The 14,128-nt window shown below is 50.0% G+C and overlaps 1 protein-coding gene across 1 annotated transcript in view; it reads right to left on the bottom strand.

The window, feature by feature from the left end:
* LOC147659181 (GTPase IMAP family member 4-like) overlaps positions 1 to 14,128 on the bottom strand; it is a 63,006-nt gene that overhangs the window by 37,900 nt on the left and 10,978 nt on the right. Inside the window, exon 2 of the mRNA XM_086951917.1 lies at positions 11,191 to 11,213. Within this exon, the coding sequence (XP_086808043.1) occupies positions 11,191 to 11,213 (23 nt within the window). The remainder of the gene's footprint in view (positions 1 to 11,190; positions 11,214 to 14,128) is intronic.

Here is a 14,128-nt window from a genome sequence, read left to right as displayed (position 1 = left end):
TTTTCCCCACACAATGCTGGCTCCGCCCCCCTGTGGTGTGTCTAACGACCCTAGCCTCCCCAGTGAAAGAAATGGGTGGTTGGGCCATCAAGAGTGGTCCAGAACCAGCTGCGACTTGTTTCTCCCCCACCCTGCACCTTAGACAAAGGATTTACAGTATAAGAAGGGGCTGTGTCCCCTTAGAAAATGTTCTGCTTTTGGATCCTGCCAGAGGGGGCTATTGCTGCTGCTGGGGCCAGGAGGACCGCCACTTGGGGTGTCTCCCTGCCTGGAGACCCAGTGTGCTGGCTCTGGCCCAGCCTTGCCCCCCTGCCTGCCTCCAGCCCCTGCTGGAGCCTTGTCCTGTCCTCCAGTGCTGGGGAGCACCGAGGATTCCTTGCCTACAGCCTGAGAGCGCTGCTCTCTGCCCTTCAGCGCTGGGAGCGCTGAAATCGCCTGACTAGCGTTTGAAAGCGCTGGATTTTGGCCATAGTGCTGTGAGCGCTGTATTCTGTCCTGGAGGCGCTTGGGAGCGCCTGCCCTTCGTTACTAGCGCTGCTAGCGCTGGGTGTGCACAGCCGGTGCCCACCCGGCATCTGACTGCCCCGTGTGGCGAGTTGGCGGCGCGGGTGCCACCCCGCTCATTGCCGCTTTCATTGTGCCCAGGTCCGTGATTTATTGCCACGAGGAAGCCACTCCTCGGATGGGAGCATGCCTGCCTGCCTAAAAGCGAGCCGCTGCGCTGCCCGCGGCGACCCGGAAGTGGTGAGGCGGCCGACCAATCACAGCGCGGCCCCGGAGAGGCCGACCGGAAGTCCCGCCCCGCTGCCCCGACCCGGAAGTCAGGCAGGCCGGGGGCAAGACAGAGAGGCAACCGGAAGCGGACGGGAGGCCACCCCGCGCTCCGGTGAAGAGAGAAGCTGGCGTCTTCCCATTTCCTCCCCAGGCTCCCAAAGTGAGGGAGAGCCCAGGGAGAAGTGTCCAGAGAGCCCCGAGGAGCGGGAGCTCTCGAGGAGCAGAACCTGCCGCGTTGTGCCTGGAGCCCCGGGACGAGAGGAGAGGAGCCCCGCCCGCGGCCCAGCTGATCAGCCGGTGAGTGCGAGGGCGGGTTCGGTGTGTCTTGCGAGCGGCCCCATTGAGGGAGGGCCGCTCCACTGAGAGGAGCCCGTTCTGTGTTCTGTGAGCCCGAGAGGCTCTGGGGGCATTTTCTTGTGTCCTGAGTCCCCCGTGAGGGACTCCCAGACCCCGCAGTTGCTACCGAGCCCCGAGAGGCTCGTGGCCCCCCCCCCCTTGGCTCTAGGTCCCCCGTGAGGGACCCCCACAGCCCAGTAAGGCTGCGCCTTTTTGGTTTTGAGCCCTGAGAGGCTCGAGGTGGCAGATTGCTTTGTGAGCCCAGAGAGGCTCTGAGAGGGTCATTCGCTTTGAGAGTCCGGAGAGGCTCCGCAGTGCCACAGTGGTGGTTCTTGAGCCCAGAGAGGCTCCAACGTTGCCCTAACTTTCCCTGCACCAGTTGCCCAGCACTTTGTGGGCAACTGCTACGTTTAGGCCCTGACATTGGGACACAGGGACTGTCACAGGTGGTGACTGATTTAAGTTTTGCGCAATGGTATTGCTACACCTCTGAATGTTAATGCATCATGTGTTTTGTTTTTACACCCCTACAGGTATTGTGATGTGTAGGTGTTTTTTTTCTCCCTAGTACAGGTGGTGCTAGTGAGGTCCTGTTACCAGTGATTACTGGTTGTGTGCTCTATGTTTATATTGTGTGCTACACTGATTTTACTTTCTAAAAGTGCTATTTCTGAAAGTATTGCTTCTAAAAGTGCTGATACCCTTGACAGTGGTCCAAGTGGCCCTGTCCTGTACAAATATCCCTTGTAAATTCCGCCCGTGCCTGTTGGCACAGTGTAACAAGATGTGTGTTTTATCTGGTGTATATTTATTATAATACAAAGGCTATTTTTATATATATCCTTGTGTGGAGTTTTCCTTTGTGGTGGGCCTTTGGTTGTTGTTGCTGGGGTGCGTGCGCAAATACTTAACTTACATTGCCTCCAAGTTTAGCCTAGACTGCTCGTGCCACGTTACCTAGAGGGCGAGTGGGGGTTACCTTGGTGTGTGACTCCCTTGCCCTGACCTTAGGAATGGTGATCCCTGACTGACCTCGACGCGAGTCTTGGCCAGCCAGGGTCCCATTTCTAACATTGGCGGCAGCGGTGGGATGAGAATTTGTGTTTGCGTTGTACCACAGTGGCAACTGGCCACTACAAAGCTCTGCATTTTAGATGACCACATTTTAGGGGATTATTGTTTTTGAAGTTCCATTATTTTCTGCTCCTGAAGGTTTCATTGTGCAATTGTGTCCAGTACATTTGTTCCCCTGCCCCGCGCCCAGAGTTTGGTACCTGTGTCACGTGTGGTCAGGTTGAGGAATCAGGGGTGGTAGAAACTGCCTTACCAGTCCGAGGGGGGGGTTGTGTGTGAATGAATGGTGTGTGGCACTAGGCAAGTGAGTGTGAGTTCTCTGGGAGAGAGAGCTTGCTGAACCTTTGTGAATTGTGTACTCATGTGTAAGCTCAGACCCCTAGGTTCCCTGTGTAATCTCTTCTCTAGAACGTCCACCAGAATTGAACCAGTTTTTGATTTCTGTGATCTGTTTGGGTACAGTATGTGTGATCTGGTAAGGTTCTGTGGAGAGAGAGGCATAGGAGTGGATGAGTCAGATACTCAGTCTGAACTTAGGAGCAGCCTGATCCTATGGCAAAAGGATCAGTGGGATCTTGCGCGCAGTGAGGAAAGGGCCCGAGATTCACACCAGGAGGGTGGTGGATCTGTGGGGAGCCCTGAAGATTCAGAGGAGGAGGAAGAAAATGATAGCACAGGGACGCCAGCAGAGAGCGAGTACCCCTTAGATAGGGAGTCCCTTGCTGGGTCCAGTGTCAGATGTAGCACCCCATCCCTTTCCCTGTCCCCAGAGGAGTGGGTGGATAGGAGAGAAGAGAGGGAGCACGAGCTTGCCATGGAGAAGCTCAGGTTAGAGTATGCCAGAGAGATGGTGCAGCTGGGTGTGAATGAGTGGACTGCAGAGGCTGAGAGGGCCTTAGCCAGGGAGAAGATAGCCCTAGAGTGTAGGTTATCCCCTGACCGCAGTCATAATTTTCTGGATCCCCCAGGGAGGGTTGAGTCCAGTGGTGGCAGCTATTTGAATCTCAGTCTAGAAATTCCCAGTTCCCAGAGTATGGTTCCTGTTTCCCCAGAGGAGGAGAATAGGTTGAGGTTTAGGAACCTTAGGAAACCGTCTCACCAGTCTTGGGTAGACTTTGAGGATGACTGTTGTGGAGCCCTGTGTGATTGGGTACGGGAGCCCACGAAATGTGATTGGGACATATTGTTTGATATGTTTCTCAGAGAGCAGTTGCTCAGTGTTGTTTATCCAGGATTGCGCCAACACCTAGTAGGGTGTGGATTGTCTGAACCACACGAGCTTGCAGAGGAAGCAGACCGCTGGGAGAGTGCTAGAGGTTCTGTACAGTCATTAGAGAGTGAGTCCAACAGTAGTGGTACAGGGAGCTTCCAGCCCAGCGTGGTGGAAGAGGCTCAGTGTAGCCCAGCTAGGTCCCAGTATAGTGAGAAGGGTGGAGGGGCTGACTACCTGGCTCAGTGGAGCAGGAGTCAGTGGGTGGCTGAGAGCCCCCAGAGGCCCTAAGCCCTGTCTCAGAACTTGGGTGGTTTCTTGAGGGAACACCAGGTTAGGGACCTAGGCTTTCCTGTTAGTACACTTGAGGAGGATCTCCTAGTGTCTAGGGAACCTGGAGCGTCTGTAACTAGAGCTCCAGGGGTTCCAGTGTCCGGCAGTGCTACTCCAGGAGGGAGTGCACAGAAGTCCGAAGTGAGGAGTGATTGGGGGATGAGTTTCCCAGTGCATGCACCAGTGGACCAGAGACTAGCCAGTTGGGCTAGATCTTCTTGGGGGGACCCGGGTGGCGCCACTTCTGGTCTGGGGGATCTTTGCACACTGTCAGGTGGACAGGAGGCGGGAGATCTGCGCCAGACAGACAGTCACACGACACATGGGTCATGTGTCAGCCTCAGGGGGATTGCGTGTGAGTCCCCAGAAGTCCTGGAGTGCCAGGCAATTGTTCCACCAAAGGTTTTAGACCGGAGGTTGGGAGGCCAGGTTCAGGTTCTGCCTGACCTGAAGGGTAGGACGACTGTAACCAGTGTCCTGACCAGTTCTTCCAGAGGAACTTCTCCAGTTGGGAGAGGGCAGACCTCTGGAAGGGGGTGCAGAGGGTGGGAAAGCCCACCTCTGACCCCGGTGCAACCTGAGGGGTTAAACCCTGGGTTGGAGTGGCGTTGTAAGGGTACCCCTCGCACGGGGAGGAGGAACCCTGGAAGAAGAGGTAGGGGGAGGAGCGCCTTCCCCGAGACTCCTGGTCAGCCTGAGGTTGTAGGCCCTAGGCTGGTGAACCAGTGGCAGTCTAGTCCTGTCTTGCAGACAGGGAGAGTGGAGAATGGATACTATGTGCCAGGGGTTACTACCCCCCGCTCTCCTAATTGGCAAGGACCGGTGGCACCTGGGTGGCCCAGGGCCTGGTCCTGGCTGCGGACAGCTGAGGAGTACCAGTGGGGTAGCCCAGTTGGACCTTACAGTAGCTTTAGAAGGAACCCTAGGGGTTCACCGTGGCATAGAACAGGAGGGTGTCCCGGCAGTGGCGGGCCTGCGTCCGTGTTCTATCGCCCCAAGCAGGGAAGTCCATCACGGTGGTGATTGTTCTCCCCTGCGTTTTGGCTGGACGGGGGTTGTGTTGGACTTGGCCCTTAGGGCAGGTTCACCCCTAGACTTTTTGCCTTATGTGTGACCCTGTGTCAGTGATTTTTGGGTCTCTGCGCACTTTCCCCTGAGTCCCAGAGTGAAAGTGCGTGCGTGTAGGAGGGCTGGCCTGCCCTCCCATAGGAATGCATGGGGAATGTGTGTGTCCCTGGTAGTTCCTGATGCGTGGGGAGTGCAGGCTCGAGTTTAGTATGTGTAAACTCGTGAGAGTGAATGCTGCGAGATGGTGTCTGCGGCATGTATGTGTCTAGAAGGGAAGTGCTACTTCTGGACATTGAGATATGTGTGCAGTGAGGGTGCTGGAGCATGATTGGCTGGAGCTGGCTGGCCTGCCAGGCTCCAGGAAGTCTGTATGGGTCTGCCCGGTGGTGAGTGGGAGATTAGCATGAGTGATGTGTGGGAGGAGTGTACCTGTGTCCTGGATGGGCTGGGTTTTCCCCACACAATGCTGGCTCCGCCCCCCTGTGGTGTGTCTAACGACCCTAGCCTCCCCAGTGAAAGAAATGGGTGGTTGGGCCATCAAGAGTGCTCCAGAACCAGCTGCGACTGGTTTCTCCCCCACCCTGCACCTTAGACAAAGGATTTACAGTATAAGAAGGGGCTGTGTCCCCTTAGAAAATGTTCTGCTTTTGGATCCTGCCAGAGGGGGCTATTGCTGCTGCTGGGGCCAGGAGGACCGCCACTTGGGGTGTCTCCCTGCCTGGAGACCCAGTGTGCTGGCTCTGGCCCAGCCTTGCCCCCCTGCCTGCCTCCAGCCCCTGCTGGAGCCTTGTCCTGTCCTCCAGTGCTGGGGAGCACCGAGGATTCCTTGCCTACAGCCTGAGAGCGCTGCTCTCTGCCCTTCAGCGCTGGGAGCGCTGAAATCGCCTGACTAGCATTTGAAAGCGCTGGATTTTGGCTATAGCGCTGTGAGCGCTGTATTCTGTCCTGGAGGCGCTTGGGAGCGCCTGCCCTTCGTTACTAGCGCTGCTAGCGCTGGGTGTGCACAGCCGGTGCCCACCCGGCATCTGACTGCCCCGTGTGGCGAGTTGGCGGCGCGGGTGCCACCCCGCTCATTGCCGCTTTCATTGTGCCCAGGTCCGTGATTTATTTCCACGAGGAAGCCACTCCTCGGATGGGAGCCCGCCTGCCTGCCTAAAAGCGAGCCGCCGCGCTGCCCGCGGCGACCCGGAAGTGGTGAGGCGGCCGACCAATCACAGCGCGGCCCCGGAGAGGCCGACCGGAAGTCCCGCCCCGCTGCCGCGACCCGGAAGTCAGGCAGGCCGGGGGCAAGACAGAGAGGCAATCGGAAGCGGACGGGAGGCCACCCCGCGCTCCGGGGAAGAGAGAAGCCGGCGTCTTCCCGTTTCCTCCCCAGGCTCCCAAAGTGAGGGAGAGCCCAGGGAGAAGTGTCCAGAGAGCCCCGAGGAGCGGGAGCTCTCGAGGAGCAGAGCCTGCCGCGTTGTGCCTGGAACCCCGGGACGAGAGGAGAGGAGCCCTGCCCGTGGCCCAGCTGATCAGCCGGTGAGTGCGAGGGCGGGTTTGGTGTGTCCTGCGAGCGGCCCCATTGAGGGAGGGCCGCTCCACTGAGAGGAGCCCGTTCTGTGTTCTGTGAGCCCGAGAGGCTCTGGGGGCATTTTCTTGTGTCCTGAGTCCCCCGTGAGGGACTCCCAGACCCCGCAGTTGCTACCGAGCCCCGAGAGGCTCGTGGCCCCCCCCCCCCCTTGGCTCTAAGTCCCCCGTGAGGGACCCCCACAGCCCAGTAAGGCTGCACCTTTTTGGTTTTGAGCCCTGAGAGGCTCGAGGTGGCAGATTGCTTTGTGAGCCCAGAGAGGCTCTGAGAGGGTCATTCGCTTTGAGAGTCCGGAGAGGCTCCGCAGTGCCACAGTGGTGGTTCTTGACCCCGGGGAGAGGCTCCAACGTTGCCCTAACTTTCCCTGCACCAGTTGCCCAGCACTTTGTGGGCAACTGCTACGTTTAGGCCCTGACATTGGGACACAGGGACTGTCACAGGTGGTGACTGATTTAAGTTTTGCGCAATGGTATTGCTACACCTCTGAATGTTAATGCATCATGTGTTTTGTTTTTACACCCCTACAGGTATTGTGATGTGTAGGTGGTTGTTTTCTCCCTAGTACAGGTGGTGCTAGTGAGGTCCTGTTACCAGTGATTACTGGTTGTGTGCTCTATGTTTATATTGTGTGCTACACTGATTTTACTTTCTAAAAGTGCTATTTCTGAAAGTATTGCTTCTAAAAGTGCTGATACCCTTGACAGTGGTCCAAGTGGCCCTGTCCTGTACAAATATCCCTTGTAAATTCCGCCCGTGCCTGTTGGCACAGTGTAACAAGATGTGTGTTTTATCTGGTGTACATTTATTATAATACAAAGGCTATTTTTATATATATCCTTGTGTGGAGTTTTCCTTTGTGGTGGGCCTTGGGTGTTGTTGCTGGGGTGCGTGCGCAAATACTTAACTTACATCGCCTCCAAGTTTAGCCTAGACTGCTTGTGCCACGTTACCTAGAGGGCGAGTGGGGGTTAACTTGGTGTGTGACTCCCTTGCCCTGACCTTAGGAATGGTGATCCCTGACTGACCTCGACGCGAGTCTTGGCCAGCCAGGGTCCCATTTCTAACACTCATCAATACTTACTTAAAGCAAGAAAAATTTAAAAGCACATTATAAAAGCAAATATTCAAGATTAATACCGGTTCCCAAGCTGCATTTCTGGTAATGGCAGGAATGTTAAATGTAACTATTCAGAGCCATAAGAGAAGTGTGAGGTGCAAAAGGCAATATCAGAATGTCCCAGGGTGTGTTGCAGTTGCCAATATCTGGCTTTCAGCAAAGTCCTTTTGTGCAGTGGCAATATAAGAAGGGAGTTGAGAATGCTTCAACAGCTGTTAGTGAGCTATCTCTGTAAGTGTGTTGTTGGGCCCTGCAAGAAGATCTGATTTGACCCCCTTGGTGCCGTCTCATGTTTCTTTAGCTGTGAGCTGTGTGCAATGTGGTCAAAATAATGTTAATAAACTTCCCAGCCCTTGGAAGAACTTGAGCGGAATTATTGCGAAAGCACAATTCAGATGCTGCCCTGCATTGCCTCAGCAGCTTGTCCCGATAGACTTGGAGCAGTAGCCGACGATGGTCAGGAGCATCAGTTCAGGTGTGCAGTATCTGATATCTGCTCCCAAATTATTGCTATGACAAACTTCCAAAAACCAATGCTTTACACTCAGATTCACCTGGGACATTGAGAGGGGAAGAGACTGTAAAAGACATGCCCCACCCAGACTCATTGGTGCTTGGCTGATTCTATGTGGGCTAAGTGAGGGGTTACTATGTCTGCTCATTTGGTGGCCAGGTAGGATAGAATTATGTTTCTTTTTAACATAACTCTTTAGCAGTTAACATCATAGTAGATTGTTCACAATGGGGTAACATTCATTGCTGGAGTGAGGTAAAAAGTGAGGAGGTAGTTAGCAGCCAATGGGGAAGGGAGGAGACAGGGAAATTGCCAGCGCACTGGCAGTCCCAGCTACAGGGGAGCGTAGTGGGGGAAGGAAGGTATCAATATTAGTGTGGGTTTTTTGGAGCAGATGGCATCACAAGTGGGAGGCTGGTCTCGAGCAGATAGTAATCCGCTTTCTGGGTTCACCAAGGAGAGAAACTTTCATTGGGGGTTCACATCTCAGCCCTAAACTAGACTCCACTGGGAGGTGGCTGCAATGACTGACAGGTGAAATCTTGAGGGCATGTGAGGGTGAGGTATAAGGTTTGGTAAGGGGAAAAAGGAGTAGTGGGCAGGGCTAGCAAGGACTTCACCTAGGGTGGGTTCAAAGAAGAGCAGGAGAGAAACCTAGAAGTTAATAAGAAACAATACAATTAACAATTGTAACAATAGTTTGTGGTAAGGCTACTTAGTTTCGCAGGCAACAAGTAGTGGTGCCAGAGGCAGTAGATGGATGCAGTTTCAAAGGTGATCTCAATGTATCCCTGGCAGCTTCAGTTATGAGTTCCTCCATGCATCGCACTACTCTCTCTTAATAGGACGGCTGTTTAGAGGGTCTGCCAAGAGTGCATCCCACTCATTGAGAAGGTTGATCTCATGGAGTGAGTGGGGGCTTCACTGCAAGCATAGGTGTGGCATTGTCCAAGTGATTATCATCTCGTAATCTGAGAAGCGGGCCAGACGATTTTGCTTGGAATGGTCTTGTGAGTTCCAGTCCATTGTTTTCCACATCATGGTAGGTTCCGAAGGCCACATTTTATGTCATATCACTGAAGACGTGGTTTGAGTGACAAAAAAGGTTTCTGTTTGGCATTGGTTTCCACAGAGTAGCCTGCAGCTATCCACGCTTTATATTCATCAAAATCATATTGGTAATGATTTCTGGCTGAAAACAGGACTGTGCTTGTGATGCAAAAAAGCAAGCAATGATCGAGGGGGATCTCACCCAATTGCCCAATGACAGTGCCTCGGGAGGGTGTTCTGTGGGCTCGCTATATCTCCAGGTGATGGGCGAAAGTGAGGCCAATTAAGTATGGGAGCAGTTCCTGCTAGAGGGTATAGCATTATTTTTTGTCCCATCTTTTCAGGGATGCCATGGGACTGAACATTATTTTGTTGCAACCTGTCCTCCAAATCAAACACTTTCTGTTTGATGTACTAGATGTTGGGGCCCCTTATGTCAACTTTGTCCAGGTGCTTCTAAATGAGGGTCATCCATTGGTCCAGGCCATCTACATTGGAGTGAAAAGCGCCCTCTTCATATGCATGGTACGGTCTGATATATTCATGTCCATGGCCTCCAGTTGTGCCCCCAATGATGATATTTCTTTGAGGATAAGTTCCACTGTGACTTCTTGGGGGATGAATGTACTTTGACCCCAACTAACTCCGTATTACCCGCAGCTGTCGGGTGGCTTTACTGATAACCATTATTGTCAGTCAGCCCCACAAAGATGTCACTGATCTGGCTGGAGGTTGATCTGAAGATTGAGCAGGAAGAGAAGGCCAGTGTGCTGGTCAAGATGATAGGTCCACTAGAACGGGATCACTGTAGGCAAGAGCTTGACCAAGTGCCAACAGGAATGTGATTTGCAAATTGTTGAGGCAGCCAAGAGTCAAAATACATCCAAGAAAGTGATGTTTGGCCCTTTGTGCCCTATGGTTAGTGGTGCGGCCAGGCAAGACCATAGGTTTCAGGTGCAGGTTCCATATATCCAAGGACAGGGAGTAAGTGCTATCAGCAAGGCAGCATGCTAAGATGTTGTCTCTCCGCAATTGATAGAAAGCATACTGTCATGAGCTCTCACATGTGGAATGTCTATCTCATGAGCCAGTGATGGCTTGAGAGTGCACCTATCCATGGTCAACAGTGCAAGGAGGGGAGGGCTTGATGCAGTAAGGTCCCCCACCCTGAAAGTTCCATGTGTGGTCCACCCGGGGGCCAACGGAACTGTACAAGATCACTTGCAAGTCTACCTGGGGGAATGTGTAAAATGTACTCATCAGCTCCAGGCAGCCAAGTAGGCCATGAAGAGTCTGGGCAGGGAAGCATTGTTGGTCGTAGGTGGGGGTAGTGCTGGCAGAATGAGGGAAGTACTGACCTCTATGACCTGCCAGTGCCACAGGAGGATGGAGCAGATGGAGGGGAGTGAGGTTCCCCAGGCAGTCCCACATACTCCGGCGGTCAGCCAGTCACAGACTTGTGACCCATTACAAGGGCAAAAAGGCACAGATTATTTAGGCAGAAAAATGCCAAACTGACTTTACCCGTAAAAAGGAAGTTAATTTAAAATTCATTTGAATGTAACTAGCATCTATCTATCTGCTCTCAATCCGATATTAGATCTAATTCAATATTAGGCTATAGGGAAGAAAAGCAGTGAAACATGTGCAATGTTTTAAATACTTAGAATCTTGCCCTATGATCTGTAAGGGCATACCCTGGGGGTGACTTATATTTTTTAAAAAGGAAGGCCCAGGCCTTTAGAAAAAGGTAGAAATGGCAGTTTAGACTGCTCAAACAGGCTGCAGTGGCAGACCGGAAGCAATGTTATAAAACACTACTTTTAGAGGTTGTCACAATGAGTGTTGCATGTCCACTAGTAAGACAGGCAGACAGACAGACAGACACATATACAGACAGACAGACAGATAGATAGATAGATAGATAGATAGATAGATAGATAGATAGATAGATAGATAGATAGATAGATAGATAGATACATACATAGATACATACATACATACATAAATACATATTTACATACATACATATATGCATACATACATACATACATACATATTTATATATATATACATAATTACATAGATACACAGATCTCAAATGTGTTTCCAGATGAGTATTTGACAAAACAAGCCAGACTTACATGCCTATCATACTTCTGGGATCCTGCAATAAAAAGAAAAAATGAAACCAATGAGTTTTTCCACTGCATATGTTAGAGGTATTCACAACTGGATAGTACAAGATTAGCAAAAAACAATGATGTTTAGCACCAGTTCATGAGGAACATATCAAAGAGAGATTTTCAGGAAATTCATTTGGAAAACACATACACAATTAAAACCAGTTTTACATAGGCAATCTTTATTTTCAAAATATGGGTTGTCTAAAGAAATAAATGAAAAAAGGCCTTTGGTGATGGTAGTTAAATTGAGTATTTTTCACCCTGGAGTTAGTCGAAATAATTTTGGAGGACATATTTTTAATTTTACTCAGCTAATGAAAGGTATTTATTGTAAGAATAAGAAATGATATCAATCTGTTAAATTCCTATTTTGTTTTGCTGAAGATCAAATCCTTTCAACACCCCTTTTAGGCGCTTCTGCCCCTGGGAGGCTATACAGTGGTCTGAAGTGTAGCCTGTATTTCCCCCTGTTGCAGACAGATGTTTCTCCTGGACATTGGACCCCTTGTAGCTTCTCTGACTCTGGTTGAACATTTATAGCTGCTCCATCCTAATCAACCTCAGTGGGGCATCCGGTAGGTGGATACTGAGACTGTGCCATAACTCTGACTTTAAGGATCCCCAATGACCCTTTATAGCCTTTTATTACTATAACTACTTTTTAGCACCAAATTATTCCCTTGGGATTTGTGACCTATATACTCTCACAGCCATGCTCTTTGCTTTATTGTATGTTTTTTCTTGTTGTTCTAAGTGTGGGTCCTGGTGGATAGATATGTTTATTGTTCACTGCTATTTCTCTCATGTGGATACTTTAGCCATCTATGTTTTTTTAATATCCTTCCCATTTATAAGTATAGATGAGGTTGAGTTACTATTTAATTGTTGCAAGATTTGTTTGTTCTCTTATTTTCTCTCTAGACTGCTCAACACTAGCTTGCTCTCAATTTTCTAAGCCACTGCCATAGCTGATCTAATAATCCCAAGTGGATTGACCCATTTAGATATTGTCTTGGATCCTTCGTGGGCTCCTAGACCCAGTTAAACGAGGGGCCATCTTAAAGATGGCAAAACATTATGTTTTCTACATTTACATGTTGTTTCATTTGACATCTGAGAAAGCCTTTCTGTTAGAGAATGTTGCACAAATAAAACCCCATGCTTTGTTCTGAAAATTGTCTTTTGATGTGCCTCATTTTATGAGAATGAAACCCCTTTCCAGATGTTTTCTTGCTTTGCTGTGTTTGTTTTTTGTTGTTTTTTATTGTACCACTTCTTTTTAGTTGAACAGGTGTCTGATTGGAAGTGTCCTTCTCAGGACTGCCCATTAGTTGTGGTTTTAAAACTGTCCAACCCAGACTGTCTCCACCTAATTCTGCATTGGCAGTTTCAATTATTTTTGGCAGTTCATGTTCCTTTTCTAAAGGACTGAACTCCCTTAGGCGAATTGGGTCAAGTTTCAATAGATTTTAATTAAATCTATGTGTTGTGTGAGTAAGTCTCCTAGTGGCATTGTTTCAATGTGAGGATGTGGTGTGTAGGCTGCTAGTATCGGCCATATTGCCTCTTCTCCTCCGAGCAGGCCGAGTCTTACTCTTCTTCTTATATGGGGTAGGGCGCCTTTAAACCAGTATATGTGTTCCTGGTACGTGAGCGGAACTTCAATGTCCTCGCACAGACAATATTCTGCTGGTGCATATCCTTCTGTTTAAGATTGAAATGTTTTTTTTCTTGCATTTGCTGCTGGGAATGTAACCCACAAATAAAATACCTCTGTTTTATTAGATTTGGGTGCTTCATTTACGAAAACTACTATGCCACCCCTAGATGATAACCCATGCTCTAGCAGTTTCAGGGTGACTGTATTTCTAAAGTTTGGTACAGTTTGTATTGTGTTTGCATTTTTCTCCTCGTCTGTGAGGGGTTGTGCTTGTTGCAGTGGGTGTAAGACCTGGTTAGTCATTGTGTATAGAACACCAAATAATATTTCAAGGAAACTAAGATAGGGTTGTTATGCAACATTTGGGAACAATATGTCCTTCAAGCTTGATTAATCAACAGCCAATAAATAGGATTTTTTTTGCCTACTCAGCGGTTGTGGAGTTTGTCCCCACCCACTCAAGACGTATCTGGTGTTTTGTGAGTAGGGGTCTCTGGGAATAGCATGACTGAACTACTCAGATTCTATTGCTAAATAAGTACTCAACCAACTTTGGCGGCACCATGACGTGTAGTTCTTATATTACCTGTACAGGATCTGCATGTTTTGGATAACCTAAACTGTGGGATTGGTGGCAGACTGATTCTGTGCACCCCCACCATATATGTTAGCCTGTCTGTATCAGCTTGCTCACAGTGCCACTAGAATCTCCTCTTATCGGAGAGACAATAATTCTTGGCAACCTCAGAACATGAAAACCCTGATCCCTCAAAACCGTGGAAACAATATACTATCTTTCGCTCTGTCACTTGTGGTCACTTAGGGGCATATTATCAAGGGCTGGCGATATAATTATCGCCGCTTTAGCATCCGCTTTTGGGCGAAAAGTGGCAATAATTATATTGCCTTATCAGCAAGGACACGCTAGCGCATGATTCCATGCCTCAGAGCCCGTTTCCTTAACGCCCAGCTTTGCAACGCTAATGATATGCAAAGTGGGTGTACCTAACTAAAATAACGTGGATAATTTTGCTAGCAAACATTTCTGCTATTATCAATCTGCTCGCTAACCTGCTTAGCAATGATAAAAGTACCCAACCAACTTTGGTCTTGCGCCTGCCTCACAGCAGGCGTAAGACTGACGCAGGCCCTATGTGAAAGGATGCATTGATGGAGATGCGTCACTTTTGTGACACACTCCAGCAATGCGTCACTTTTGCGCTTACAGATACGTCA

This window comes from Lissotriton vulgaris, unplaced genomic scaffold (assembly GCF_964263255.1).
Source record: "Lissotriton vulgaris unplaced genomic scaffold, aLisVul1.2 SCAFFOLD_1412, whole genome shotgun sequence".
NCBI lineage: Eukaryota > Metazoa > Chordata > Amphibia > Caudata > Salamandridae > Lissotriton > Lissotriton vulgaris.
Note: the sequence above shows the minus strand (reverse complement) of the source record. Positions and strands in the feature narration are given on the sequence as shown.